We start from the raw sequence: 27,643 nt of genomic DNA on the forward strand, positions 1-27,643 counted from the left end.
CGTAAGGGACACTGTAGCTGGTGAGGAAAGTGGTTGCAGAGTCAGGATTTGGAAGGCTCTTTTCGGCACTGGCTGGGGCTGGAGGTGGAGGTGACTGTGGGTTCAGCTGATGCAATGATGGGGTGGGGTGGGGGGATATTTGTGGGGTGGAGAGGGCCGCAGAGGAGAAACAGGGGTCCTGGACAGCTACTGCCTGTGGCTCACTCCCCTTCCCTGAGAGAGCAACCCCCAAACGCCCTTCAACTGTCCTTGAGTCTTCGAGAGATGGTCGCTGTTTGTGCTCTCAGGGTCTTCACTCCGGGATTTGGCTAGGTGTTTACCTGCCGGTCCCAGAGCTGTTCGGAACAGATCCTTCAGCTGCAAGCACTTTAAATGGTAATAACTTTCACCCCATCTCTTCTGGTCTTCAGCTGCCCCCCTGCCCCAGACTCCTGAGACCCCCACCTCTCCAATTCGCTCTCAGCCTTCCACACCACATTTGTGGACTTCTGCTTCTCCAGAATGTCACACATTCTGCGTCCCCTTCCCCTGCCCCACCCCCAAATACAGTCACTGCCCAGTTAACCAGATTTTCAAACCCAGGATGAAAAGGGACTACACGCAAATCAAAGGCACAGGAAGTCATACCCCACCCCACCCCCACCCCCACAGTGGCCACTTGAAATTCTTCCTGGAATGTATCTTGGGGGAGGAGGTGCTAAAAGAAGGTCGGCGGGGGGGCCACCATTGATGCCATCTGGAGCTCTCAGCACCCAGCGAGCCCCAGGACACACCCGCTGACACCCGCTGACGCCGTGCCCCGGAGAGGCCGCTTCTGTGGTCACCGTCTGCGGTGCGCGCGCTTCCTCAGCTGGTAAACCTCGCCGTGCCTCCAGCCTGGGTCGGAGGTGCCTTTCCCAGTTGGGGCGGGGGCTGTTTGTGTTCCAGTCTGTGTGCCCCCGCGGGTGTGGCTCTTGGGGGTCACCGCCCCGGACGGGCACGCCCCTGGGGCATGGCGGGTCCGCGGGATGGCTGGCTGCAGCGAGGCTGCACTACGTGCTCGGTCCAGCGAGGGTGGGGGCGTCACTGGCATCTGGGGACAGGGCGAGGGGATGCTGCTAGAATCCTCAGGACCTCAAGTGCGAGGCTGAGGAAGCTGCTCTGGATTCAGGCGGGGACGTGGCAGCGCCCACCCGACCTCTGGAGAGCGGGGCCTCGGCCTGAGACACCCAAAGCCTCCTGCAGGAGCGGACGCCCGTGCGGCCCCGGGGGCCCAACAGGCCGACTTTACAATGGGGCAGCGACAGTCGCCACCACCGACGCCTCCCCACGCGCGCTGCGGGGCTGTCCAGGAAGGAGGCCGACCCTCGGACCCCGCGGAGGGAGGAGGTGCCGGGCACACCCCAGGCGGCCCCCGCCCGCGGCCCGGAGCAGCTGCCCAGCAGCGCCTGCGCTCGGTCTGCAAAATGGGGCCACGGCCCCCGCACATTCGTGGGCGCCGCCAGCCCTCCCGCCCCCGGACTCCGCTTTCCAGCCTGCGCGGCGTCTACTCCCCGCAGCGTCCCAGCGTGTCCCACCCTCGGGGCCACACGCAGGTGGCGCCCCGGACCCCGCCGCGGACTCGGGAATGCGCGGGGCGGCGAGCGCGCGGGGCGGGGCGCGGCTCGGGTGCCGGAGGCGGGTCTGGAGGCGCCGGGGCGGGGGCGGGCCCTGGGGCGGGGCGGGAGGAGCTGCGGTCGGGCCCCGCCCCCCAGCTGAGGCCCCGGGCGGAGCGCGGACTCGCGGACCTCAGAGGCTGCGGCGGCGGCGGCGGCGGCGGGGACCGGGCTCCGCGCTGCTCCATCGGCTCCGGCGCTCCGGCTCGGGCCGGGATGGGCGGGTGGCCACGGAAGGTGCGCGGGGGCCGCGCGACGTGACCCGCCCGGGACACGCGAGCCTGCTCCGACCGGCCGCGCCGGGTCGAGGGTCTGAGTCGGGGCTGCGGGCAGGACGCGGGGCCCGGGCGCCGGAGCCGAGCATGCGGGGCGCGGCGCGGGCGGCCCAGGGGTGCGCGGGGCAGCTGTGGCCGCCGCGCCCCGCCCCGGGTCCGGCCGCCTCGCCGCCGCCGCTGCTGCTGCTGCTGCTGGCCGTGCTGCTGGGCGACGCGGGCGCGCAGTACTCCAGCGACCTGTGCAGCTGGAAGGGGAGGTGAGTCCGCGGGACCCCGGCTCCAGGCCCTCGCCTCCCGGGGCCGGGCGGGGGATCGGCAGCGGGCCGGCTCTCCAGGCTGGGCCCCGTCCGCGACCCTCGCCCCCGGATTCCAGAACAAAAGAGCCCGCGGCGGCCGGATTCCCTACTGGGGAGGACGCCCCGGGGAGGGGGCGCTCCCTTCGCACTGCGGGGTCGTGCCGGCCGGCCGCCTCCTCGCTTGGCGCGGGGCCCAGCTGTCCTCACTTAGGTCCTTGAGCGCCGCGGGCCGCCGTTCCCGTGACCCAAGGCTTCGGGCCAGGCGGGGAGTCAGCGCTCGGATTCCCGGCTCCTGTCCGATGCGGGGAGTCGCGCGTCCCGGGGCCGCCCCGGGCCGGGAGGGAGCCGGGCGGGAGCTGGGCCTGCACTCGGGGCCGGAGCGGGAGGGAATGGCCGGCCGCGGGGAGGAAGGGGGCTCCGGTCGGACCGAGCGGGGGCTTCGCATCGACTGCTGCGCCTGTCCACGTTGGTTCGCGCGGCCCCGGGGCGCGGGCACCTGTGCGCCGGGCGCGGTGCGGACGCGCGGGAGCCCCAGCGCGGCGCCCGGGTGAAGGTCAGGCCGCCCTTGCCGGCCCGCGCGCTGGGCTCGAAGATCCCCACCACCACCACCACTAAACGCCCCTCCGTGGCGGCAGCCGACGTCTTGCTTTTTATCGAAGTGTGACACGCGGAAAGCAGCGCTAGCCACAGGTGTGCCGTGCGGGTGCCTTGAGGGCGCACAGCCCCTCCGGGCGAGCAGCCACCGCCCGCCCAGGGCGCCCTCGGCGCCCCCGCTCTCTTCGCGGCGGGAGAGGCACAGTCCACAGAGCCAGCTTTTGCGCCTTGGAGGTTGCCAAATCGAGTTTGCTCAGTGCGCGGGGAGGCAGTCAGATGCGCGCCTGGCTCTCTGCGAACCTTTGGGGTGGGGCCGCGCTGGTGTTTGTGTGGGGGTGCCGGGCCGGGATGGAGTAGGGCTCCCTGAGGTCTGATGGAAAGACTGTTTCCAGCTGGCAAGTAAATTCTGAATGCTTAGCATCGGGGGTGTGTGTGTCACGGGGCTACTTTGAATGAAGCCGCTCTCCCGAGACGGTTGGGGGCCCCAGTCACAAGTCCCCGGAGCTTGTACTGGCGCACTGGGCTGTGGTCAGCAGGGTAGTCGCCGGTCATCATGGAAACGGCTATTACCCCAGATCCCTTCCGGCTCCCCGCCTCCTTCACCCCTCCTAGAGGCCATGGGGAGGTTTCGGTGACTGTCTCGTTCCCCTTGCTGGTGGGATTTGGACTGGAGGGTTCCCTCTGAGATCGGGCCAGGAGTGGGGGTGGCTTCCCAGGAGCTTCTGTCCCCCTCCCTGCAGCAGAGTTCCCTTCTGCAGCACAAGAGCAGGGGCTGAGGGCTGAGGTCTGGGCTGCGGGCGGCGAGTGGGCAGAGCAGAGCCCGTGGGGGAGGGTGGCCTGGGGAATGCTGGCGCCAGCAAAGAGCTGGCTGGGGGCCTCCGAGGCTGACACGCTCTTCTGGGGCTGCCCTTTCCCCGCGCTAGTAATTGAACACCCTGCCTGCAGCCCCCGTGGGGCGAAGCACCCCTCCCAGACCAAGGCCCCAGGATTTTCAGTTTTACAGATCCAAAAACAGAAACCCTGCATTTCCAAATGGGAGGATGCCGTCTTCCACACTGTCTCAGAGGACTGTGTGTGTTGGCGGGGACAGGGGGGCACGCATCTCCCAGGAGCCCAGAGGTGGCTTGTGAATGAGGGGAGGTTGGGAGGTGCCTCTCTCCCGTGGGGCGGACCAGCTCCTCCAAGCAGGTACATGCAGTGGGGGCAGAAAGTGCCTTCTGCCCTCCTGCCCCTGGGCATCCTCCCCACTACGGGAGAAGCAGAGAGTCTTCTCTGGGGTCCTGTCTCCCTCCACCCATGCCAACGTGCAGGAGCATCTTCAGGAGCCCGGGGGCCACGGGTCGGATCTGGAGAGGAGGCAGGACCGGGCCACATTCCTAGAGGATGAGGCTCCCTTGCAGTTGTGGTCACTGGCCCCATTTATCAACGTGCAGCCCGAATTGACTGACAGATACTGTCGAAACCGGGAGTGGTCATTTGCTGCTAACTCTGTAGCTTTATGGCTTTTTACCAGCTTTCCTAAAGATAATGCAGGGCGGGGCGAGCCCCGATACGCCGGCTGGATTCTCATCTCCTGATAGGACAGGAGTTGCTATTTATGACCCTGTTCACCACATTTGACAGGCTAAAATGTGTCTCTAGGTGTCTCCAGGCAATTAAGCAGGAGGCTTTGAAATCCCTCTCCCTGTGAAGTGGGCAGGCCGCCCGAGCTTTATTAGTCAGCAGCCATAAACGTGGACCATGAGCTTTCCTGCTGCACTTTGACGTCCTGCAGGATGGGGAAATGAAAGGTAACTGCAGCCAGCAGAGCCTTTGGTTTTGCCCTTGATCAAAACAAGAGACCCGCACTTCGTTCTGGTGACTTGGGGTTTGGGCTGGCTGTGGGTGAGGGTTGTGGGCTCCTGCTGGCGCCACACCAAGTCCTCCCGGCCCCGTGTCAACTCAGAATGGCACGCTTTTCCATAACGGTGCACCCAAGTGTACCCACCTAGGCAAGGAACCCCTGGTGACTTTTTGAAAAATGCATCAGTTCAGTTTAATTCTAGATTGAATCATTTTTCTCATTTATTTGCCTCAAGTAGAATAGAATCATAGTTTTATTTGCTTCCTTTGGCTACATCACAACATCAGAAAGCAGTTATTTCAGCATTAACATCTATTTCGATTGCTTAGTGTGTCTAGTTCATTTGTATTTCATGAGAAAAAAAAATACCATCATCAATGACCTTTAAAAATATGTTACATTTTTGCAACTACAGCACTTTTGCATTAACAGAACGTTTCAGCCTGTGTTTGCTGTGATGCTGGGTGCTTGGAAGTGAGAGATTCAGGGTGCTTGGTTGCCTGGGAAGATCAGCACAGAGCACGAGCCCTGGACTTCATTCAGAGGCCGGCACGGGCCAAGGTTTTGCTTCGCTGAGTGCATGTTTGTCTAAGACGGGGTCTCGCATAGCTTTCACGACTGATTTTAATTTGGAAATTCCCATGTTGAGAATTAGCTGGATTCCTGTCAGTCTTGATGTTTTAAGAAAATATGAGAGAAAAGGCTGAGCCGAGCCACCCTGACAGATGCAAGCCCTCCCGGGGGCTCCTGGCACTTTGTCACAGGGCTGAGTAGCAGGGTACCTTAATTTTTGCATGTCTGTTCTCCTTTTTTTTTCTGGAACTGTTTTGATGGAGTGACTTTTGATCGAATTGAGCCAGGTGGTTACGTGCGCAGGCTGGGGCATAGCGGCTTGGGTCCATCTCTCCCCGGGCAGCAGTGGTCAGAAGCGTATTCCCACCAGGGCTCCTGCTGCCCGTCAGAGATGTCCATGGAGAGTGGGGATCCTCATTTCCCCATCTGCTGCTAATGAAGGTGATGAGACAAGGATGCCCGTTCTCCGTTTCCTTGGCCCCCCAGGACCCCTGAAAAGGAAGCGAAGTCTTGGGCAGGAGGTTTTTGCCTAAGTGTTGAGTCTTGGTGCCTGGGCACAGGGTAAGTGTCCAGCCGCCCCTTGATGCTGGAAAAAGAAGCAGAGGGGCGCTCTAAAGGTTTGTTTTGGCTGCGCTGATTGTAGCCATCTATGGCAACCACTCAGTTTAGTCTAATTTCCAAATAGCACAATAATTATGCCCGCCCCCATACATGTGTCAGTTGAGCTTGTATGAGTTTTATTTGACTGCAATTTATAAGTCTGTTCTGCATGTGTGGCCTTAGTGGCTGTCTGAAGCCAGGCTGGGTGCAAGTGACCTAGGGCCTTAGGGGTGGAGGCGTGGGGTCAGGAGGGGGTTCACCTTCCCGACACCTCCCTCTGATGTGGGTCGCGGGATGACTGTGGAGCCCCAGCCTGCAGGCGGCTGCCTCATGAAGAGTGCGGTTTTGCGGGGCTCAGAGCTTGAGTCAACCTACAACAAATGCAAACCATATGTCGTGTGTTTTCTCCTCTGTGGAGAGGGTTTCTGGTAACTCACTCAGGCGAGGACTGAATACGGCATTGTTTATTTCACATAAAAATCCCAAGAATGTGGGTAAACCTGTCTCGGGATCTGATCAGAACCAAATTTCATGTAATAAAAAACTTCGTTTAAGTCATTGGTTTAGTTCTAAAGCCACTTGGTGGCTCTGATGTAACTGTTAATGGGGATGTGACATTTGCAGTACACTTGTGAGTAGGAGAAGCTGTAACATTTTTGATGGTTTCAGTTTCTTGAACATATAACTGTCTTTATCAAAGACTGCCTCACCCAGAGTGCAGCACACTTAATTTTTACCTGTTAGCATTTATTAGGAGTAAAATCAACTTGTTAACTTAAAAATTCCCATCAGAAAGTGGAGGGGCCTGTCTTTTCCTTCCTGTCTTCCTCATCCTTCTGCTTTCCCACTTTTGCTCACATGCACTTTCAGGGCACAGACCCCCTGCCCCACCACGGAGAGCCGTTACCTGCATTTTATAATGCATCTTGCTTTGAAGATATTTGAGTTTATTTTTTAAAATACTGTTGGAGATGTGGGTCCTCTGGTTTGGAAATGAGTGGGAAAAAAGAAATTAAAAGCTCAAATCATCACCTTAGGTAAAGTATAGACACTTTCACCTGGAGGTGGAGGTGCAGAAAGATCAAACCGAACACGCCCCTCCCCCACCCCAGATTGCTGGCATTCCCGACTGGCTCCCAGGCTGGCTCTGGAACAAGTTATTATTATTATTATTATTAATTTTTTTTATTAAATTCAGTTTTATTGAAATACATTCACACACCATACAATCATCCATGGTATACAATCCACTGTCCACAGTATGATAACATAGTTATGCGTTCATCACCACAATCTATCTCTGAACATTTTCCTTACATCAGAAAGAACCAGAACAAGAATAAAAAGTAAAAGTGAAAAAAGAACACCCAAATCACCCCCCCATCCCACCCCCTTTAGTTTTTATCCCCATTTTTCTACTCATCCATACACTAGATAAAGGGGGTGTGATCCACAAGGTCTTCACAATCACACTGTCACCCCTTGTAATCTACATTATTATATAATTGTTTTCAGGAGTCCAGACTGCTGGGTTGGAGTTTGGTAGTTTCAGGTATTTACTTCTAGCTATTCCAATACATTAAAACCTAAGAGGTGTTATCTATATAGTGCATAAGAATGTCCACCAGAGTGACCTCTCGACTCCATTTGAAATCTCTCAGCCACTGAAACTATTTCGTCTCATTTTGCATCCCCCTTTTGGTCAAGAAGATACTCTCAGTCCCACGATGCCGGGTCCACATTCCTCCCCGGGAGTCATATTCTGCATTGCCAGGGAGATTTACACCCCTGAGAGTCCCGTCCCATGTAGGGGGGAGGGCAGCGAGTTCACCTGTCCAGATGGCTCAGTTAGAGAGAGAGAGAGGGCCACATCTGAGCAACAAAGAGGTACTCAGGGGGAGACTCTTAGGCACCAATACATGCAAGTTTAGACTCCTCTTTGTGGTAATGAGCTTCATAAGGGCAAGTCCCATGCTCGAGGGTGGAGCGAGTTATTATTTATCGGATGTAGTTGCCTTCCAGGTATCTCCGGCAACTCGAACCTGCGCCTCGTGTTTACTCTCGAGCGGCGGCCTGGGCTCTGCATTTGGTCATCCTGACTGGGTCAGGTCAAGGTCCTGCCGGGTTTTCCTAGATAACATTTCTCGGAGTCGTCTACCCCGTTTAGTTCTCACAGCCACTGCACCCCATCAGCCCCTGCACCCACACCTGCAGGGAAACCCCAGGGCTCTGAGCATTCCTGTCCCTAAAACACTTGCTGTGGGCTGCCAAGGGTGGGCGATAGCAAACGTCTGGGGGCCCGCGGAGGGCCTGGAGCCAGAGCCGTCCTGCACTTCCAGGGCTGCGGCTCCGTCTCACCCCGAATCCGTGGAGCAGACGTGGAAGGATCTGGGGGTGAGGGGGTAGGGCTGGCGCGCAGGGCTCCACGCTGCGGGAGGAGACGGACGCCAACCTGCCGAGGGCGAGGGGCGGCGGGACCCTGCCAGCACATGGCCCGGCCTGGCGACTCCTTTCCTGCGGGGGGGCGGAGTGTGCGGGTGGGCGGGGGCGCGTGCGGGGTGGGTGGGGTGTGTGTGGGTGGGGCGCGGGTGGGGGTGGGGGGCGTATGGCGCGTGGGGTGGGCGGGGGCGCGTGCGTGTGGACCTCGGGTGGGCGGCGTGGTGGGGTGGGGTGGGCGGGGGCGCATGGCGCGTGGGCCTCGGGCGGGCGGTGTGGTGGGGTGGGTGGGGTGGGGGCGCATGGCGCGTGGGGTGGGGGGGGTGCATGGCGCGTGGGGTGGGCGAGGGCGCGTGCGCGTGGGCCTCGGGCGGGCGGTGTGGTGGGGTGGGTGGGGTGGGGGTGCGTGCGCGTGGGCCTCGGGCGGGCAGTGTGGTGGGTGGGATGGGCGGGGGCGCATGGCGCGTGGGGTGGGCGGGGGCGCGTGTGCGTGGGCCTCGGGTGGGCAGTGTGGTGGGTGGGATGGGCGGGGGCGCATGGCGCGTGGGGTGGGCGGGGGCGCGTGTGCGTGGGCCTCGGGTGGGCAGTGTGGTGGGGTGGGTGGGGTGGGGGCGCGTGGGGTGGGCGGGGGCGCTTGTGCGTGGGCCTCGGGCGGGCGGCGTGGTGGGTGGGATGGGCGAGGGCGCATGGCGCGTGGGGTGGGCGGGGGCGCGTGTGCGTGGGCCTCGGGTGGGCAGTGTGGTGGGGTGGGTGGGGTGGGGGCGCGTGGGGTGGGCGGGGGCGCTTGCGCGTGGGCCTCGGGCGGGCGGTGTGGTGGGTGGGATGGGCGGGGGCGCATGGCGCGTGGGGTGGGCGGGGGCCCGTGCGCGCCGCGGGGCGCCCTGCTGATGGACCCTTCCCTCCGCAGCGGGCTCACGCACGAGGCGCACAGGAAGGACGTGGAGCAGGTGTACCTGCGCTGCTCGGCGGGCTCGGTGGAGTGGATGTACCCCACGGGCGCACTCATTGTCAACCTGCGGCCCAACACCTTCTCACCCCCCAGACCCCTGACCGTGTGCATCAAACCCTTCTCTGACTCCTCCGGGGCTAATATTTATTTGGAAAAAACTGGAGAACTGACCCTGCTTGTGCGGGACGGGGACCGCAGCCCCGGCCAGGTGCGGTGCTTCGGCCTCGGCCAGGGCGGCCTGTTCGTGGAGGCCGCGCCCCAGCAGGACATCGGCCGCCGGACCACGGGCTTCCAGTACGAGCTGGTCAGCAAGCGCACGGGGCCGCACCTGCACGCGCCCGCGGGTGAGTAGGCCCGGGTGGGCCCGGGGGTGCTCACTCGGCCGGGCTGTGTCTCCGTCTGTCCCTTCTTCGCCTGCGTGGTTGGGGTGAGCCAGGCTCCTCTGCTTCTCCCCGCTCTGGGCAGCCTCGGTGAAAATACCACCTTGCCTGCTGCTCGGATATGGTGGGGTGCCCAGGGAGCCCCAGGGCGAAGCCGAGGGGCTCGGGACCATGTGGTGGTGACACAGCTGGGGGGTGGCCGCTGCTGTGGAGCTCAGGCCCTCGAAAGTGCAGCCTCTTCGGAACTGGCCACCACTGGTTTGTGGGGCCCCTTTAGTTTTTCCCTTCACCCCCAAGTTCAAAAGGCACGTTTATTTTACACTCTGCAAGGGAAGAGAATATTAATGTAATAAGGAACAAAAGAAATAAAAATGATAGGCACAATTACATAACAGGTATAGGCAAAATTGTCATGAAGTTTCTATAAATTCATCTCTAGCATTTAGCTGTTAGAATCAGTTTCGAAGAACAAGAACGTTTATTTTCTGAGGAAGAGTTTCCAGAAGGCTCAACCTGTATAATCTATGGCTATTTTAATGAAGAAAAATGTCTTATCTTCTCTGTGGCCCTTTAGTTTCCCGGGTGTGTTGACTTAGCGAAACCTTGCTTGTTCGCGGGAGCGTGTCTGTGGAGGACATGCCCAGGCCGGAGCCGGGAAGCTGGGACGGCTTCTGTCCGGGCTCTCCAGGACTTGGCTTTGCTTGTGAATTAGTGTAACTGATTTGACGTAAGTGCTTATCGTCATCCAAACTGCCTCGCCCTCTCTTCTGACACGTTAGTTGGGCAGGTGGCTTTGGTGTCGGCTGCAGCCCATTGAATGGGCATTTTAGGAGCACAGGTCACAGCTGGGTGGCCCACGTGGAGCCGATCCTGGCCCTGGAGCGTCTGTCTGGCAAGGGCCCCTCCTCCAGGAGCCTCCTCCAAGCATGGGTGGGCTGGCTGGGCGTGGAGAGAGGAGACCTCAGCAGCTGCCCAGGATGGGGGGCTGGCGTGGCTGGTGGGGGAGCCCCTGGGGACCCAGGACGAAGCAGACAGCCTTCAGGGGCCTTGGGGTGGGGGCAAAGAAAGGGTGGTACTAAGTGGGATCAGGGAGGGGGTACTTGAAGCTTGCAGACAAGGTTTCCTAGAGTTGGGGAGGCCGGGCACCTCTGTGGAGGGAAACACTGATTTCCAGAAAGTTCCACTGGCAGAGACCATGGAGGAGCGTGTGTGGCCTTGGAAAGCATGCCAGGGAGGGGGCAGCTGGGAGCGCTTTCCGGACAGCCATCCCTAGAAGCTCTCCCCCATGCAGCCGCGTCTGGTGGCTTCCCCTTCCCGACCGAGGCCGCTCTTGCCTTGACCGTCTTCACGGGGTGGAGCTGTGGAGCGGGGCCGACGCGGGTTCTGCACCTGCAGCCCTGACTCCTCTGTGGGTTGACAGCGAGGCCACCTGTGGGGGGCTGTGTGGCTGCCATGGGGGGCGAGCTGTAGGGAGCAGCTTCCAGGAAGGCAGTCCATGGCTGGGTCCGGGGTGGGGGCAGGCGCTCTGTGGAGACGCCCCACGGCTCAGCCTTGGGCATCTTTCTAGCTCAGGCAGGAGGGGCAGAGCCAGGGTGGGAGGTGTTGGGAGGAGCCTTCTGGGGTGGTGGGGGGTGGAGGTGGGGTGAGCCACACACTGAGGGTGGTGGGGCAGAGGGCTCGTGCCCGGGACAGCGGGGGACACCCCAGGGGTGTGAGCTCGAGGAAGAGGACAGGCAGAGCAGAGCAAACGGTGTCCACCAGGGCTGGGTGGTCAAGGCCGAGGGGGGCTCAGGCAGAGCAGCGGTTTAGGGCCAGCACAGGGGGCGACGGGCTGTGATTCGGAGGGGGGCCTCCTGCCTGGGCCTGAGAGCGTGCGCACAGGTGACTGCGAGCTGTGTCCTCCACCAGTGGGTGGCACCACCACAGCCCCCACCCTGTGGGCTGTCTGAGGCTTAGGGTGAGGGTGCAGGCCACGGTACATCCAGACAGACGGACGCTGGTGGATGTGGGCCGGTTAGCAGGCTGTGTCTAGGAGCCGGGGGCCTGTGCCTGCGGAGCTGTTGCCTTCCCGGGTCCTGGGCAGACCCTGCTGCTGTGGGCTAGAGGTGGGGGTGGTGTTTCTAAAACAGGAGGGGGCTCCTTGCCCTGCAGGGACCGCCAGGGTCAGAACATGGCTCCCGCCCACTGTCGCTGTGCCTCGGGTCTCTCGCGTGCCTGCCACCAGCAGGACCACCACGTCCCAGCCAAGTTTCCCGTCCCTTCGCTGCCTGCTCTCCAGGTTGACGCCCCCGTGGCTGCTGCAGCTGGGGAAGGGGTTAGGACTTGCTGGGCAGCACCAGGCGGGACCTGGACACGCGCCAGGAGCTAATGAGGACGTGGCGTTGTGGGTTTGCAGCCTCCCGGGTGAGGCCGGTGGGTGCCTCATAGCAAGGCGGTCAGTTGGCTGGAGTCCAGCCGGTCCCAGCCTGCAGTCAGCCAGGAGGACTTGGACGCACACCCAGGACCGCACCCAGGACATCCAAAAAATGACGGACGAGGGGGTGCATTGCTCAGTCCCAGGCCTGGCCTGCAGACCCCTTGTGTGTCCCCTCGGGAGGCTCTGCCAGCGCAGGTGGTTTCTCCCTGCTTGCTGGGAGCCCCTCCAGCTCTGGGCAGGGTCCTGGATCCAGCCCTCTCCCCACGGCCTGGTCTCACTGTGGGGTCCCAGGACCCATCTGAAAGTGGGGTTTCCAGAGGTGATCGCTGCGTCCTTCCCAGCCTGATTCTTCACCTGCCTTGAGAACACCCAGCCCCCTCTGTCCAGCCTGTGGCCCTAGTGGGCTCCTGAGGGGTCACCTGGACACCGGGGCCCCCCACCCTGTGCCCACCTTCTGCCCACCAGCTCTCGGCAGGGTGTCCTGCCCGTGCTGTCCAGGGAGCTGGCGGACATCCCTCCAGGGCCGACCCACATGTTGGTAGTGCTGAGGTGGGGCCCACTTTGGGGGGTGGGTGCCCCTCCGGGACTGGTGTAATCTCCACATTTCAGTTGGGGAAACTAGACTTACTAGGATTGGAAAAAGACAGCTTCTCTTGAGTGCAAATCTGTAGTTTATTGTTTTAAGTTTTTGGCACCAGTCAATTTCCATAACCTTAAATCTCTCTCGAGCTAAATTTGTCTGTTGGAGTACTTCAGCATGAAACTGCCCGGAGTGAAATTACTGGGTTGTCGCTGCTGCGCTGGAGGCTGCTGAAAACCCCAGCCGTGCTGGGGTTGCTCGGATGCTAAACAGAACTCCCCGGAACCGCCGTGGTCTCTGCCCCCGTGGTTGTGGCGGGTGGAGCGGCCGGGGCCTCTGGGGGAGCTCCCTCCCTGGGGCCTGCGGATGTCGAACTCCCCATAAAAGCAAAGCTCAAAATTTGGAGGACCTGGTCGCCATATTCAGTCTTTCCGAATGGGGCTGTGACCTGCCAGCTGGCTGCCGGGGACGTGCTCCTGTTTCCATCGCTGATTGGGGCTGTGATCGGCCTCGGCTCCTGGAGCTGCTGCTGCTCGCGCCGCGCGGCCTCATGACACCTCTGAGTGAGCGACATGTCATCGCCTCCGAAGCCGTGCTGACTTTGCGTCCGTGCGGACCAGTTTCTGGTGGAAAGTCGACATTGTCCGCCCGATGCCGAGCCCGCGTCTTCCTCACGAGCCTTGGGCCCGGAGCCCGGGACTCACGGAGACTTTCTCTCCCCTCCCTGAGCCCGGGCCTCACGCAGGACTCGGGGCCCTGCCCGCTTCCCCCTCCTGACGGTCCAGGGCCGGGAGAGGCCCTAGAGGCCCCCTGTGTCCCTGCTCCCCGGGGCAGTTGCCTTTCAGTGGGGTGGGGCACCCTGAGCCCGTAATACCCCAGGAATGCGTGCGTGGCTGTGGAAGTCAGCGCCGGCATCTGGCAGCAGCAAGATCGTCCCCGGCCAGGTCTGCGTGGGTCGGAGCTGCCCCAGCCAGCGCGGCGGTGCCCGGGCCTCCGAGCCACCGGGCCACCCTCTTCTCCAGCCGAGGCTGCCGGGAGGGGAAAAGGAGAGACGGGTCAGCCAGCCTGGGCTTCTCAGCCCCAGGAACGTGGTGTCAGGGTTCTCAGCCCCGGGGAACGCGGCGTCGGGCTTCTCAGCCCCGGGGAACGTGGTGTCGGGGTTCTCTGCCCGGGGAACGCTTTGTCGGGGTTCTCAGCCCCGGGGAACGTGGTGTCGGGGTTCTCTGCCCGGGGAACGCTTTGTCGGGGTTCTCAGCCCTGGGGAACGCGGTGTCGGGGTTCTCTGCCCCGGGGAACGCGGTGTTGGGGTTCTCTGCCCCAGGAATGCCATGTCAGGTTTTCGGCTCCAGGAACATGGGATTTGGGGTTCTCGCTCAGGAATGTGGGTTCCAGGGCTCTTGCCCCCAGAGCAGCTGAATGCAGGGATGTGCACGTGCCCGCGGGCCGGGATGTGAACCCATCCTTCCCCAGGTGATGAGTCCCGGGGGTCTAGTTTGGGTGACCTGAGGGGAAAGAGGGGTCGTGGGCTGGGTGTCGGGTGGGGGTGTGGGAGCAGCCTACTGCCGGTCTCGGTTGCTCTGCAGGCTTGAAGGCAGCTGGCGGCTGCCGTGTCACCTCATCACTTCCTGGAGTGAGCTGAGACACCCTGACGGCCAAGGGAAGGGGCGGCTGCACCTCGACACGCAGACAGTTCGGGTTTGGCAGCCACGCCCCCAGGAGGGCCTGTTCTCCCCTCCACCCCCACCCCGGGGCCCTTGGCAGGACACTTGGGTAACAGGCCACTCCTTTAATTTGCTCCATAAAAGAGCTTGCAAGGCAGAAAGGACTGGGCGAGCTGGATGCAATTACGCCCGGACAAAGTCTCACCCAGGGTGTGTGCACCAAGGTTGGGGGTTGTGGGACCTGGGATGGAGACCTGGCTGGGGAGCTGACTGGGTGCTGGGTCCTGGGGGTCCCGGCTCACCTGTCCTAGCTCCCAGTGGGTCCCAGCAAGCTTATCCCAGCTCCTGGGAACCCCAGTGCACTGGGGAGTGGGGTGCCATCAGAGAGGCTGGAGGTGTCCAGCAGAGGAAAGCAGAGGGTGGGTTCTGGGGACAGGCCCGTGTCCTCAGCTCACCCGAGGTGGTAGCCCTGGGACTCCGTCTGTTCTCACCTCTTCCAGGTGGGCAGGATCGCAGGTGCACCCCGGGGACTTGGTCTTGCCTGTGGCTCTGGGATTTGGGCCCTGGAGGGGTGACCTGCGCAGCGCTGGCTGGTGGAGGCTCTGGTGAGCAGGGGAGGGGACACTGGCCTTTTGGACATGTGGCTGGAGGGAGACCCCCGATGTGTACGGCCTGGGTCCTGCAGTCTCCGCGTACCCCATCTCCCAGGCTTCTGTGTTTGCTGCCCACTGCCAGGCCCTGGGGATGAGCCTACTCAGAACCCGCACCCCACCTCCGAGCTTGGGGTGCTCTGCCGGGGCATGAGGCTGGGTGGCAATGCCCGCAAGAAGGAAGAAAGAAACTTTATTTTTCCTGGAAACAGAAATGGGAGGACGTTTTATTTTTTCCAAGGCATCTGATCACTCTCTGATCCTTTAGTTTCCTTCATCAGTGGTTTCTCTCTGCCACTGTAGTTATTTTTTGTCTTAATCATCTCTGACTTCTGGAGGAGGGCGGGTGACGGCTCCCAGCGTCCTCTCGGGGAGGAGCAGGCGGGGAGCAGCCAGGCTGGGCAGCACCATGGGTCTGGATGGAGGCGCACAGGAGACTGCAGGTCGTTTGGGGGTGTCAGTGCAGCTCGGGGCAGGGGCTGGCTGTGGCCTGTGGCCGTCCAGGGCCTTGAGAACCCCAGTGGCCCCCGAGAGCCCATCACGCCCGCCCACTTTTCGACCCTGCTCACACCCCTTTTTGCTCCCCGGGAGGCTGCTGCACCCCAGCCTGACCTGTGTGTTGGGACCCAGCTGGCACCCCTCACCCGGTTTCCACGGTGCAGTTTGCCCACACCCCCGGGTGTCCCGGCCTGGCCGTGCCTGCCTGCCCACCAGCCGGCATCCCTCCTGCAGACTCCACGCCACTCACGCAGGCGTCCGTGCAGAGGCCGGCACCTCCCCTCCTCACCCCTCCTGCCCCTCGCACCCCTGGTCTCACCAGCCCAACTCACCCGGGGTCCCCGCGGTCGCCCCAGCTGGGCTCCCCCGACCTGGGGTCCCCGCGGTCGCCCCCGGCTGGGCTCCCCCAACCTGGGGTCCCCGCGGTCGTCCCCGGCTGGGCTCCCCCGACCTGGGGTCCCCGCGGTTGCCCCCGGCTGGGCTCCCCGACATGCCTTCATTCTCCTTCACTCAGTAGCCCATTCCAGAGAGAGCTTCCTCGGGAATCCACTTGCTGGCTGGGTTTGTCCTGGTTCCTGCTGGGCGCACCCCCACCCCCCATCTTCCTCCTGTGAGTAAATTAAGCACTATGTGTCCACTGACCACACATTCCACAGCCTTTACAAGCCCAATTCCGATTCATAATTGTTTCCAGATTGCTGCTTTGGAATCCACAGCTTGAATTTTCCATGAAGATGACTTAGGTGTAAAGCCCAGAATTGGAAAAGGGGAGCCTGGTGAAATGCTTCGTTAACTCAGCTGCTGGTGGAATCCGCTCCTGGAGGCCCTGGCGGGATCCACAGGTGCTGGGATCCTCCCTTCAGCTGGCAGAGGAGCCTGGCACCCCCACATTTCTGCAGGTGGCCTGGAGGCAGGCAGTCCGGGATGCCGGGAAGAGTTTATCCTGCCGGGAGGAGGCGTTCTGTCCTTCCTCCGTCCTTCAGCTGAGGCTGGGCCCCCTGGGAAAGGTGCACCTGCAGGGCTGGCTGGAGGCTTGTGTGCCCGGCCCACAGTCGGACAAGCAGGTGGCCTTTGCACCTGAGCTGCCTTCCTGGAATCCGGCCAAGCTTCAGTGAGGGTGGCAAACCCTCGCCTCCCATCCGTCCTGGGCTGAGGACCATGAGCCTCCCGGCCTGCTCCTGTCCCAGGCGATGCCCTTCTGTCTGGGGGCCCTGGGGCCTCAGACCCTGGATGTCGGCAGGTGTCAGCCAGGATGTCTCCTCTGCCATGTGCCCTTTGGGTGGACACCGTCCCAGGTGAAGCGTGAGACCCTCCTTCTGACACACCTGTGCCTGTGCTCCCCAGGCCCGCACTGCCAGGGCAGTGGAAGGACAAGTCAGAGTTGAGTCTGCAGACCACGGCGTTTTATTTGGGACAACAAAGTTTAGCGGCACAGAGGAAGCCAGATCACTTGCAAGAATGCAAGTAGCTTTGTGGTTCTAGGGATGGCAAATGATTTTTATAGACGTAAAAGGGAAGTTTGCTTGACTCCTCCTGATTGGACAAGGGTTTGTCTATCTTACAGGGGCGGGTTCAGGGCAGATGGGCTTTATTTTGTATTGGACCACAGTAACGAACCAGAGGCTTGATTGGCTGTCCGGGTCAGCTGCCTGGGTGGGGATTTCAAATTTCAAAAGATATCACGAGGAGACTCTAGAGAGAGTTTAAAGAGGAAGTAGGGCATGGGTTTTCTTAGCTCTGAAGGGTCCCCAGGGCTTTCTCCATGTAATGTTCCAGTCTCCCCCGTTTTGGTCATTCCCTCAATTATGTTACAAGGGCTTGACCGAAGATGTTAGTCATCATTCTCCAATAAAAGTCTCTCCTGTTTTATCGCCTATTTCGTGGGTTTGCTGAAGTTCGAGACTTTCATTGTCTCACACTGAGTTTATATCCTCAGTTGTATCATTTGTTGAGTTGGTGGCTGCGTAGTAGCAATTAAGAGGAGATTTACAAACATGACTAAGAGGACAAGCACTGCTGTTAGGGCGTCTTTGAGCCAAGGCCCCCATGACCCTCGAGGCCAGCCAGAAATGGAGAGGGAGGTGCGTCCGCGGATTCGGCTGCTTCTCTGGCTTGGGCTTCTGCTGTCGCGGGTTCTTGGTAAACTTCCTCTTGACTGTCATTTACAAATACACAGCTCGGGGGCTCCACAAGTGCACACATACCTCCTGGGGAAGCCAGGATACAGTCTGCTGCTGTGCTGGTTGGGAGCTGTTATGTCCCCCCCAAGAGCCATGTTCTGTTAATCCAGTCTTGTGGGTGCAGATCTATTATGGGTGGGACCTTTTGATTAGATTATTTCCATGGAGATGTGGCCCCACCCATTCAAGGTGAGTCTTAATTAGTTTACTGGTATCCTCTATGAGAGGATAAAAGGCAGAGACATTTTGAAGAGAGCTCAGAGATGCTTCGAGAGAAAACACCCAAGACATTTTGGAGACAGCCATTGAAACCAGAACCAGGAGAGAAGCTAAGAGATAAAATCCAGTTTGCCCCGGACAAGCTAAGAGAGGACCCCCAGATGCTTAGAGAGAAACACCCTGGAAGAAACAAGCAAGGACGCACAGGAGCTGAGAGAGAGAAGCTGAGAGAGACAGAAGCCCAGAGACATGTTGGAGAAAGCAAAAGAAACGAGACGCTAACCCCAGGAGAGGCTCTGCAGACTCCAGATGATGGGCTTCCCATGTGGCAGAGGAACCCCAGATGCCATCGGCCTTTCTTCAGAGAAGGTAGCAGTCTACCGATGCCTTAACTGGGACATTTTCATGGCCTTAGAACTGTAAATACGTGAACTAATAAAACCCCCATTGTGAAAGCCAATCCATTGCTGGTATTTTGCATTTCAGCAGCTTAGCAAACCAGAACAATCGCTAATCAATTTTATCGTCATTTTGTGAAGTTCCAACACCTCAGCGTATAGTGAGCTGGTGGCCTTGGTGGGACATGGGCTTCTCTAACTCGAAAGCTACCTTTCCTGACACCGACTGTGATCTCACAGTGTTACCTTCCCACCCAGGAGACACCTGCCCCTAAGACGGGGTGCTGTACTGACAACAGAACGCCCCTTAAGTGGGGGGCTTTCCATGACCCACTTAGCGCTGTCTCTAGTCTGGCCATAGCTCCTCACACATTTTGATAGTAGGGGAAGAGCTCATAAGAGGCCTCATGTTTCTTATTTTCCCTTTTGGAAGCTTATCATAAAGAGCCATTTGGGAAACAGCATAAACTATTTAACAGGAATGGGAGTAGTTTGTATGTTTGTGTCCACATACAAAATAATGTCCTTGAAGAGCTTAATGAGGGTACCTGTTGCCTTTAATCAATGGGATATTGGTGTGTAGGGCTAATTGGATGTAAACAACAAAAGAAAAACGATAACCATCATCTTCATCATTATCTGGTATCTTATCGCATTTCATCAACAATTTCCTTTACCTGACCTTTCGCCCCTAAGTGGTTTGTGCTTTGTGTGGAATACCTTCTTATGTTATTAAAACCTTAGGGTGCTTGGAGACAGACGGTGTCTCTGCAGGGGCCTTGTCCCTATGGTGTGCTCCTGGCTCATGAAAGTAAAAGGAGTCTCGCCTTATAGAAACTGAACTCCCAGCACACCCTACAGGATGGTCATTTTTGTCTGGATTCTAGTGAAAACACCACATTCCTTGGGTGAGAGAGGGCACGTTGTGATCCCAGATGTGGGCCCTTAAGGTGCAGCCCAGCATCATGCCAAGGAGGAGATCCATCTGGTTGGGGATCGGACATTTCCTGTTGGGGTCAGGTCTACAAGCGTAAGGGGGGGTCGGCACAACCGCTAGCAGTGACTGTTTCATTTGCCACATGGGGTGCCGGAAGGACAAAGGAATTGTGTTCAAGGTAGGAGTACATAGGGCAGAAATAGGGCAGAGAGAGAGGAAAATCCTGGTGAAGTCAGGGCAATACTGAGGATGGAGATGACATTGTGAGCAGTTCGGGATGGATAAGAACATCTAGGCAGGGTGAAAATGGAGGGACAAAGAATAAGATAAGGAGATTCAGGCGTCTCTTGATCTGTGATCTTGGATGTCATCTACTTGTGCCGAAGTTTGCCCTGAAGTTGTCTACGTCAGATGCCATCTGCTTCTGGAATCCTTGTGTCAGTTTTAGCTTGAGATCCAAAGTGGGAGTAACCTCCCAAGGGCTTGGGGCACGTTATGGTTGTGACAAGTGTAGTTTTACTGCCGTAGTGGTCGGGACGACTTGGTAAGGCCCTTTCCATCGAGGTTCTAAAGCGTCTTCCATTTTATCAAGGCTCTGGGTCGAAGGTTGTGTGGTCTGCTGTGGAGAAATCTCGGGGAAGGGGCCTCGGTCTATGAATGGTACAACCGGATGTGCATGATTAGTCACTGACGGTAACTAGGGATTCACACTGTAAAAGGTGGGGATTGGTAAAAGTAGGAACAATAACAAACCTTGTGGGTCTCCCCGTTATGGATGTTTTCCCGACAGGCTAGATCTTAGGCTGTCAAGGCTAAGGGGGGATCTAAGGCCAAGGTGGAGGAGAGGGATTCGGATGGTTTATCTGATGTGGGTTTTAGGGTCCCATCCGTTCCTTCCCCCTTTCCTGACAGCTGAGGGTGGCACGTACAGTGAAGTTCTTGGTTGATGGGACTCCTGTCACTTGAGAGAATCCCCCAGGTAGAGAAAACAAGGTCCACTGGTTTTCAGGACAGTGACTTTGTGACAAGGAAGAGTCTCTAGGACCATCTATGTCCCATAGAAGGGGCAGCTGGATGAAGTGCGTTTGAAGACTTCCGGAAGGGCCCTACCGTCGAGGTGTCTGACCCTGTCCCACCTTCACAGTTTTATCAGGGTTATGTTAATTGACAGGTGGAAATAATTGAAATACTTGCCTTGCTGCTTCTTTAAATCCCCCCCCCTTTTTTTTTTTGCTAAAGATAAAGCTCTGACCTGTAGCTGATTGCAGGAACTTTCAGAGAAGCATCAGAGTAAAATTGTAACTGACAAGGGAATTTGTTTGTTTTTGTGGCATGTAGGATTTTTTTCATAATAACCAAAATTATGATCAATAACCCTATCCTGTTGTCTAATGTCATGCAGATCCATGTCAGGACATGTGGACAGAAACAACACTGTCAAATCTCTAGGAATTTAATATTATCTCTAAATATTTACGTGAACATTTTACCCATACAAATTTAACCAGTAGAAGGTTAGAAAATCCCTTTCAATTTGGCAACACTTCCCATCAGATTAGCCTATTTCTAGCACCTCTCTTTTTATCAGGTGAAAGGACAAATCCTTTGTGGTTTTCCAGGGGCCCTCTGGAGAATACCAAAGAGAGTTTGAAATAAAAAAGATATCCTTTAGGGTTTGATTTTGCAAAGGCTAATGTCAAAAGTCGTCTGGAGGTTTCACTTGGTTAAATAGGATCATAGGTAACTGACTCGTTGACCTGCTTAACCAAAGTGACAATAAAAGATTTTAAAAGTAAATATAGGAGGTAACATGATTTTTTTTTTTAAAGAAAAATTTAGTTCCTTAAAAGTGAGAAGATTTGTTCTCTTAAACAATAAAGGATATTAGGTCAATATTTATGTCAATGATGATATTTTGATATGACATAGAATCTTTCCTTTCTAGGCGGATTACTCAGATGGTTAAGAAAAACCTTTTACTAAGAGCAGACCAATTATTCAAGAAAATTTCATCATTTTAACAGAGAAAATCAAACTCTAGTTTTGCATGACTATACTGTTTGATACAAAAGCTCTTCAAAAAATCTTATAAATAAGCTTATCAAACCTGAGTCAGAGTTGATCATGACAAATAAAATTCATTTCCAAAAACCTTCTGCAACTTTGTATATCTATTTAGGTTTTATCTGACACTTCTCTGTTTCTCATTTGGTGACAGCCAGTTTACCTTAGGACAAAATGCTTTTCTGTGACACGGACGCATCCTGCAAACCGTACATGCCTAAGCTGTCTTCAAGCCAGAATCCTACAAACACAGTAACTCTTGACACAAAGTTTGTCGGAATAACAACTCAATTTGGTTAAACATAGATTTACATTTTTCATAATTTTAATCATCTAGTAGATATCACTAGCTTATTTGATCTATAAATCTATTTAAATTTAGAAAGAACATTCTCGAGTGGAAAAAAATTATTGTGTTTAACATTGTTAACTCAGAATACAGCTGTTTTTATTTAACTAACAATAGTAAACCAGTCCTGTTTGCCGAAAGTATATCTAGATTATGTGCAGTTGAATTTTTAAACATTTGAATTTAGTTCTAGGAATACTTTTTTTTTACATTGGAATTATTAGAAGTTCAGTTTCCTTAATTTGTGATTCTTGGGGAGTCACTTATATATAAGCACTTACTTATCTTTAAGCAGTTTGAATAGAGCTCTTTTAAGGATTCTCTGTGTAGACTCGATCTTACATCCGGAGTCGGAAAGTATACATCAGACACACCAACAGACACAGATAGTTTATAGCTTCAGTTAAAAATTTTTCAGCCACATGTTAGACATAAAAATACGGAAACACAGACATACAAAACCCACTGATTTGTGTAGAAGAGCTGGCTTTCTCTCCTTGATCCGCTCTTGTATTTTTATCAGAATTTTCGTTCTTGGCAGTTGGAACAACTTGGGGTTATTTAGTTAGTGTGATGGTTAAACTTCCCTGCTGTAATTTGCGGAGGAGGCTTAAGATTTTCTTGGCTCTGACGCGTAATCTTGCAGAAACTTTGTCCTGGTTCTCAGGCCTCGTTGACTTGGGTTTACGGGGAAAGCAGGGTCCTGCAGTCCCTTTCTGGGGGTTCCCCCAGCTTTTGCCCCCAGGATTCAGGACTGTGTGTACACACACTGGCACACACAGGCACCCTGAGAATCCAGGTCTCCCGTGAAGGCTCGTGGGTCCATTGGCGAAATCTTTCACGGTGGCTCGCAGTTCCGTTCGGGTCTGTGGTTTTGTTCTGCGCCCCCAGCCCAGGTTCCCCGGAAGACTCGCTCTGTCGAGGAGCCTGGACTGGGGTCAAGAGGAACCGTTCGGGCGGCTGTGGGGGAAGGGCTGGGTGCAGGACGGGGTGCTGTGGGTTTGGTTTGGGGTTCATGCCCCTCTGTTCTGATCTTGGCCTTTTCTTTTCCTCATGGCCCTTTGGTGAAGCCACTGTGGAGGCAGGTGGAGGCACACGGCCCTCTGGCAGCCCCTAGTGAGTCCTGGACCTCCCCTCCCCATTTCTAGGGCACCTCTCAAGGGCTTCTCGAAGTGGCCACTGCAAGACAAGCTGTCCTTTGTCAGCTCCAGCGTAAGCAGGAAGTCACAGGTCCAGTGTGAGGAGATGAGGAGGAGAGGGGCTGCGGGCAGGTGCAGCGAGGGGCCGGCCCCTCGGACCCTGCTCTGCCCTCAGCAGGTGCCCCGGTGAGGGGACGCTTCTGGGCCCAACACAGGCAGCGGATTGGGTAGGAAAGGAGGCTCGTCACCTGGAAGCGAGAGGGCAGACAGACCCAGGTTGGGAGCTGGCTTATCTGGCCTCACTGATTCCCAAATCCTGTGTCTCCAGGAGAGACATAAAGTTAGACAGCCGGAGGGAGAAATGAAATGAGACCAAAGAGAAGGTCTGACAGTAGAACCCAAACCAAACCCAAACCCAAAGTACCTAAACCAGAGTCCCAGGTGAAGTTCATTGTGAGGCACTTGACACAATTGCCGAGTCCTGATACAGGAAGGCATTACCTGGGGGGTGCAGACAGAAGGGGGTCTTTTGCAGATGCCTCACCTGGCCAGGGGTCAGCCTGCAAGCACTAAGGGCAGCTTCTGTGCCCCGGTGGGGGCTCCAGGGTTGTGGAAGACAAATCAAGTCACGTTTGCAGACTGCAGCATTTTATTCAGGACACCAAAGTTTTGCTGCAGCAAAGAAAGTCAGAACGGCAACAGCTTCCTGGTTCTAGGGCTGGCAAATGATTTCTAGACATGGAAAGTAAGTTGGCTTGGCTCCTGCTGATTGGACAAGGGTCTGTCTGTCTTACAGGGCGGGCCTGGGGCAGGTGGGCTTTATTTTGCATCGGGTCGGACGTAATGAACCAGGGGCCTGATTGGCTGCCCGGGTCAGCTGCCGTGGGGGGGATTCCACATTTCAAAGGTATCGAGAGCAAGTTCAAGGAGGAAGTGGGCGTGGGTGTTTTGGCTCTGGGGGTCCCCTGGGCTTTCTCTAGATGATGTTATCAGCGCTGCCAGCTGCCAGCGTCCATCCTGTGCATGTCTGAGGACAGCAGGTCCTGGGTGGACACGGTGATGCAAGGGTCCCCCGCTGGTGACACTCTTTTCCCCGAGGCCTGAAGGGCCTCAGGGTGGGGTTCCAAGCACACGACAAAAGTGGAGCACAGCTGCTCAGTCCCCCAGCTCAGAGGGCAGGCGACCCCGGGCAGCCTCTGCTCACCCCACCCTGCAGCGAGCTGGTGAGGGCGGCGCCGCGGCGGGAGAACATGCAGCCCTGGGGGGCTCAGCTGAGGCGCCGAGCTGGCTTCCAAGCACATCAGCAGGTTGCTCTTGTTCCGCAGCTTTTCCTTGCTGATGCTTTACTAGCTGTGGATGCGTGAGCGGACGCTGAGTCCCCAGCCTGCCCCACGCCCGAGGGGGAGCACAGGGTCTCCCCGGCCCGAGGCACCTGGGCGACCGCAGCGCTCGCTCCGCTCCTCTTCTGTCCCGTCCGCCCCAACCAGCTTTTCATTTGGGAAAATGGACCGAGTTGCTGTGTTCAGATCCTGGCATCTGGAGTCCTCCTTCCGGCTTCCTCGGGCCCGAGCTGGGGAGGGCTGTGCGTCAGGAAGGCCCAGCGAGCACCCACGGCCCCCAGCCCATCAGGAGCGGCCGCAGAGACCCCTGCTTGCTCAGGGGCTGGGAGTCCCCAGGTCTCGTCTTCGGTCCCTGCCAACCTCGGGTGTGGCACCCGCCGGCCCGTGCACGTCCCCAGACCCAGGAGGGCTCCTCAGAGCCTCACTCCCGGGAAATGCCCAGCACCAGGCCCGGCTCGGTGAGCACGAAGCCAAGGCTGTCCCACGGCCGGGATCTCACACCCCCGAGTTTCCATGGGGTTCACAGAATTTGGGCCAAAACCTAGAAAATCAAACGGGAGGTAGAGGTTTTGCAACTTGGAATGAGAGCCAGGTTTGGGGAACATACAACTTCCTGTCCTGAATATGGGGTGCTGGGGGTGGGGGCAGCCGTTCCAGGCACCTGAGGCCGCTGTGAAGGAGGGAGGGCAGGGGTGCGGGGGACCCCTGCGACGAGTCTCGTTGGCTGACATCTGCTTGGCCGCCTGGGGAGCCCGAGAAGGCTCAGCACCTTGCTGGGCGCTCCCCTGGTTTTGGGGTTTCAGAGAGGCTTCCATGAACCAGGTTTTGAGAAGCTGTTGGGGTGCCCACCTTCTCCAAGGCCGGGTAGGGTCCAGGAATGGGGCGAGGCGCTGGCTTGGTCAGGGTCTGCCCACATCCACCCCAGGCAGACGCACTTGCCCTCCAGCTCCGGCAACTATCCCCCGTCCCCCGTCCTCCTGGGCAGCGTCCAGGCCCCTGCTGGATTAACCCGCCGGGATCCCGGGGCCCTGTGGGGGCAGTGCTGGGCCGTGCGCCTGCTCACCTGGCTGCACAAAGGAGACGAGCCCGCCGGGACCCAGCACCTCCACCGGGGGGCTCTGGGGTTGGTCCCTTCCTGAGCTGCGTGGTTGCCTTTTAGCCTCCTGCTCTGCTTCAGGCCCCCATGCCTGCTCTTCTGAGCTGCCTTTCGGGTGTTTTTGGAGGTGCAGGCCTCTGTCTGCACACCTGGACCCTCGAAGCTTTCCAGCTGGGTCGGAGCCCAGACGGGCCCCTGGAGGAGCAGCTGGGCCTCGTGTCCCAGTGTCGGCGGCTGGGCCGGGCGGGGCGATGGGACTGGAGGCCCTGGACCTTCGCGGGGTCGGGGCCCCTTCCTCACGCTGCCTTCTCCCCGCAGCCCCGTGCCGCCCCTGCAGCGACGCCGAGGTCCTCCTGGCCGTTTGCACAAGTGACTTTGGTGAGTGCTGCCTGCGTGGCTTGTCTGTCCTGCTCCACTTCCCCGCCGTGTGCACCCTGCCTGGGCCCTGGGCGTCTGGTGTGGGCTCTGAGCTCTCCGGAAGGGAGGAGCAGCCTCTTTCTGAGCCACTGGGCGTGCAGCCCCCCTCATCCGTCACCAACTGCAAGAATAGGGAAAATGCTTTCCTTACGCACTTGAGGGACGCGGGCATGGAGAAGCCAGCAGGCCCCTCGTTCCGGAGGTCGGGGTGGGAACCTCCAGGGCTTGGCGCCTGGTTCCAAGGTCCATGGTTTGCTGGGACCCCCGCTGACCCCCACTCCCTTCCGTCCGCAGTCGTCCGGGGCTCCATCGAGGACGTCACAGACGAGCCCGAGCAGCGGGAGGCGGCCATCCACCTCCTCGTGAGCAGAGTTTTCCGGCAGAAGAGCAGGGTCTTCCGGCCAGACCCGGGGGGCGGTGGCCGCTGGCGCGGGCATGTCAGGACTCTGCTGCAGTGTGGCGTGCGGCCCGGGCAGGGCGACTTCCTGTTCACCGGCCAGATGCACTTTGGGGAGGCGCGGCTCGGCTGTGCCCCCCGCTTCAAGGACTTCCAGAGGACGTACAGGGACGCCGAGGAGAGGGGGCTGAACCCGTGCGCTGTGGCCACAGAGTGACCAGGCCAGCTCCCCGCGGAGCCCGGGGTGCGGCCAGCCCGGGGGGACGCCCCACACCAGCCTCCAGCAGCCCCAGCCCAGGACTCCTTGCCCAATTGGAAATGCTGTAAAATGCAAACTAAGTTATTATATTTTTTTAAAAGAAATATCCACGGGAAACAAACTCCCATGTCCTAAAACTGCCTTGACGTGCCACTCAATGCTGTTTTCCTCAGGCACCTTCGGGCGCTGAATTTGTTCTGGTGCATTCAGGGACAAGCTTGGGGCCACAGCACGGCTCCATGAGAAGCTGGGGTGCCTGTGACAGAAATTTATGGAGCCAAGTAACTTTTTGCTTTTGGTTTTTGCTTTTTTGAAGAATGTGCTTTGCCAGCAGTGGTCATTTCCAAGCTGGCAAGTTCTTTCCATTCCAGAAATAAAGACCCTGGACGTGGCCGTGTCAGTGGTGAGTCTGTGCCCCACCCCGCCTGGACGTGCTCCCTGAGGCTGCCCCTCCCGTGCCCCAACTCTGCAGGCACCAGGGCTCTTTCTGTGGGCTCAGCACCCCGGAGGGGCCCCCAATTACAGGTGCATCCTCATTCCCTACGGACAGCTGCATCCGCTCAGCACCTGCACACCCCTTGGGGCCTGTCCTCCAACCCCAGCAGCCCCTAAACGCCCACAGAAAGTCTCTGGACACCAAGGGGCCCCCAGGCATGGCGAGGCCCAGGGTACGGGGCTCCAGGAAGCCACGGCAGGAAGCGGCTGCTTGTGGGCGAGGAGCAGAGCCCCGGCCCGGGGATGGGGTGGCGGCCGCAGCCGTGCCCGACCCGCAGAGGCACAGGGACTCCGGATCCTCCGGGGTTAGTGCCTCGGGACAAGCATCTTGTGGGTTTTCTGGGCCAGCTGTGGTGGTGCTGAACTTGCCGGCCGGGAGGCTGATTCCCGACGCTGCCGAACAAGAATGTTGGGTTGCTGGGGGCCGGCGCTCTGCGGGGTGAACGTCCTCCTGGCTCCCGGGGCGGAGGCTCTGAGGCGCTGCCCGAGGGCTAGGCCGGGGACCTTGGCTCTGGCCTGGGGGGAGAGGGGTGGGCTTTTGTGGGGGGCAGGACTTGCCAGGGTGAGGAGACCCTGGGCCTCTGGCACCGTCTCCGGCCGGTCCGGCTCCTCTGATGTCGGGACCCCTGCCCGCTGCGACCCCACGGCATTAGGCGGAAAGAGTGGATAAAGCGGCCAGGGAAGGGGAGACCCCAGGGGGCGGCCAGTGCACGGGGGTCTCCAAGGGCTCCACGCTCCTTCCCATGGACCCTGCGCGGCCTCTGCCACGTGCTCGCACCCAGGGCTGCTCCTGGTGACCTGCGACCCACCACACGGTGTCCACCAGCCCCTCGCTGTGGGCAGCGGGCGCCGCTCCCCATCCCAGGGCCAGAGGGGAGCAGCCTGGAGCCCCAAGCCCACCAGCTGCACCCGCCACCCCGTCACCCCTGCTGCCTCCCGGCGTTCGCGGCCTGGAAGGGGCTTGCCTG

At 58.5% G+C, this 27,643-nt stretch overlaps 1 protein-coding gene across 4 annotated transcripts; it reads left to right on the forward strand.

The window, feature by feature from the left end:
* Positions 1–26,571, forward strand: METRNL (meteorin like, glial cell differentiation regulator). Of its 4 annotated transcripts, none has more exons than XM_037809611.1 (4): positions 1–20; positions 9,159–9,544; positions 25,426–25,485; positions 25,819–26,571. In XM_037809611.1, the coding sequence occupies exons 2-4, from the start codon at positions 9,235–9,237 to the stop codon at positions 26,136–26,138; spliced, it is 690 nt and encodes a 229-aa protein (XP_037665539.1). In that variant the 5' UTR covers positions 1–20; positions 9,159–9,234; the 3' UTR covers positions 26,139–26,571. The 4 variants fall into 4 exon arrangements, with proteins under 4 accessions (XP_037665539.1, XP_037665540.1, XP_037665537.1 ...); XM_037809612.1 differs by lacking the exon at positions 1–20 and adding an exon at positions 779–853; XM_037809609.1 differs by lacking the exon at positions 1–20 and adding an exon at positions 1,761–2,166.
* The last annotated feature ends 1,072 nt before the right edge of the window (positions 26,572–27,643 follow it).

This window comes from Choloepus didactylus, chromosome 18 (assembly GCF_015220235.1).
Source record: "Choloepus didactylus isolate mChoDid1 chromosome 18, mChoDid1.pri, whole genome shotgun sequence".
NCBI lineage: Eukaryota > Metazoa > Chordata > Mammalia > Pilosa > Megalonychidae > Choloepus > Choloepus didactylus.

Coding starts and splice junctions, on each gene's coding strand:
- METRNL (XM_037809609.1), top strand. CDS start 1,997: ATGCGGGGCGCGGCGCGGGCGGCCCAGGGGTGCGCGGGGCAGCTGTGG. Junction 2,167..9,158: donor CTGTGCAGCTGGAAGGGGAG/GTGAGTCCGCGG, acceptor TTCCCTCCGCAG/CGGGCTCACGCACGAGGCGC. Junction 9,545..25,425: donor GCACCTGCACGCGCCCGCGG/GTGAGTAGGCCC, acceptor TTCTCCCCGCAG/CCCCGTGCCGCCCCTGCAGC.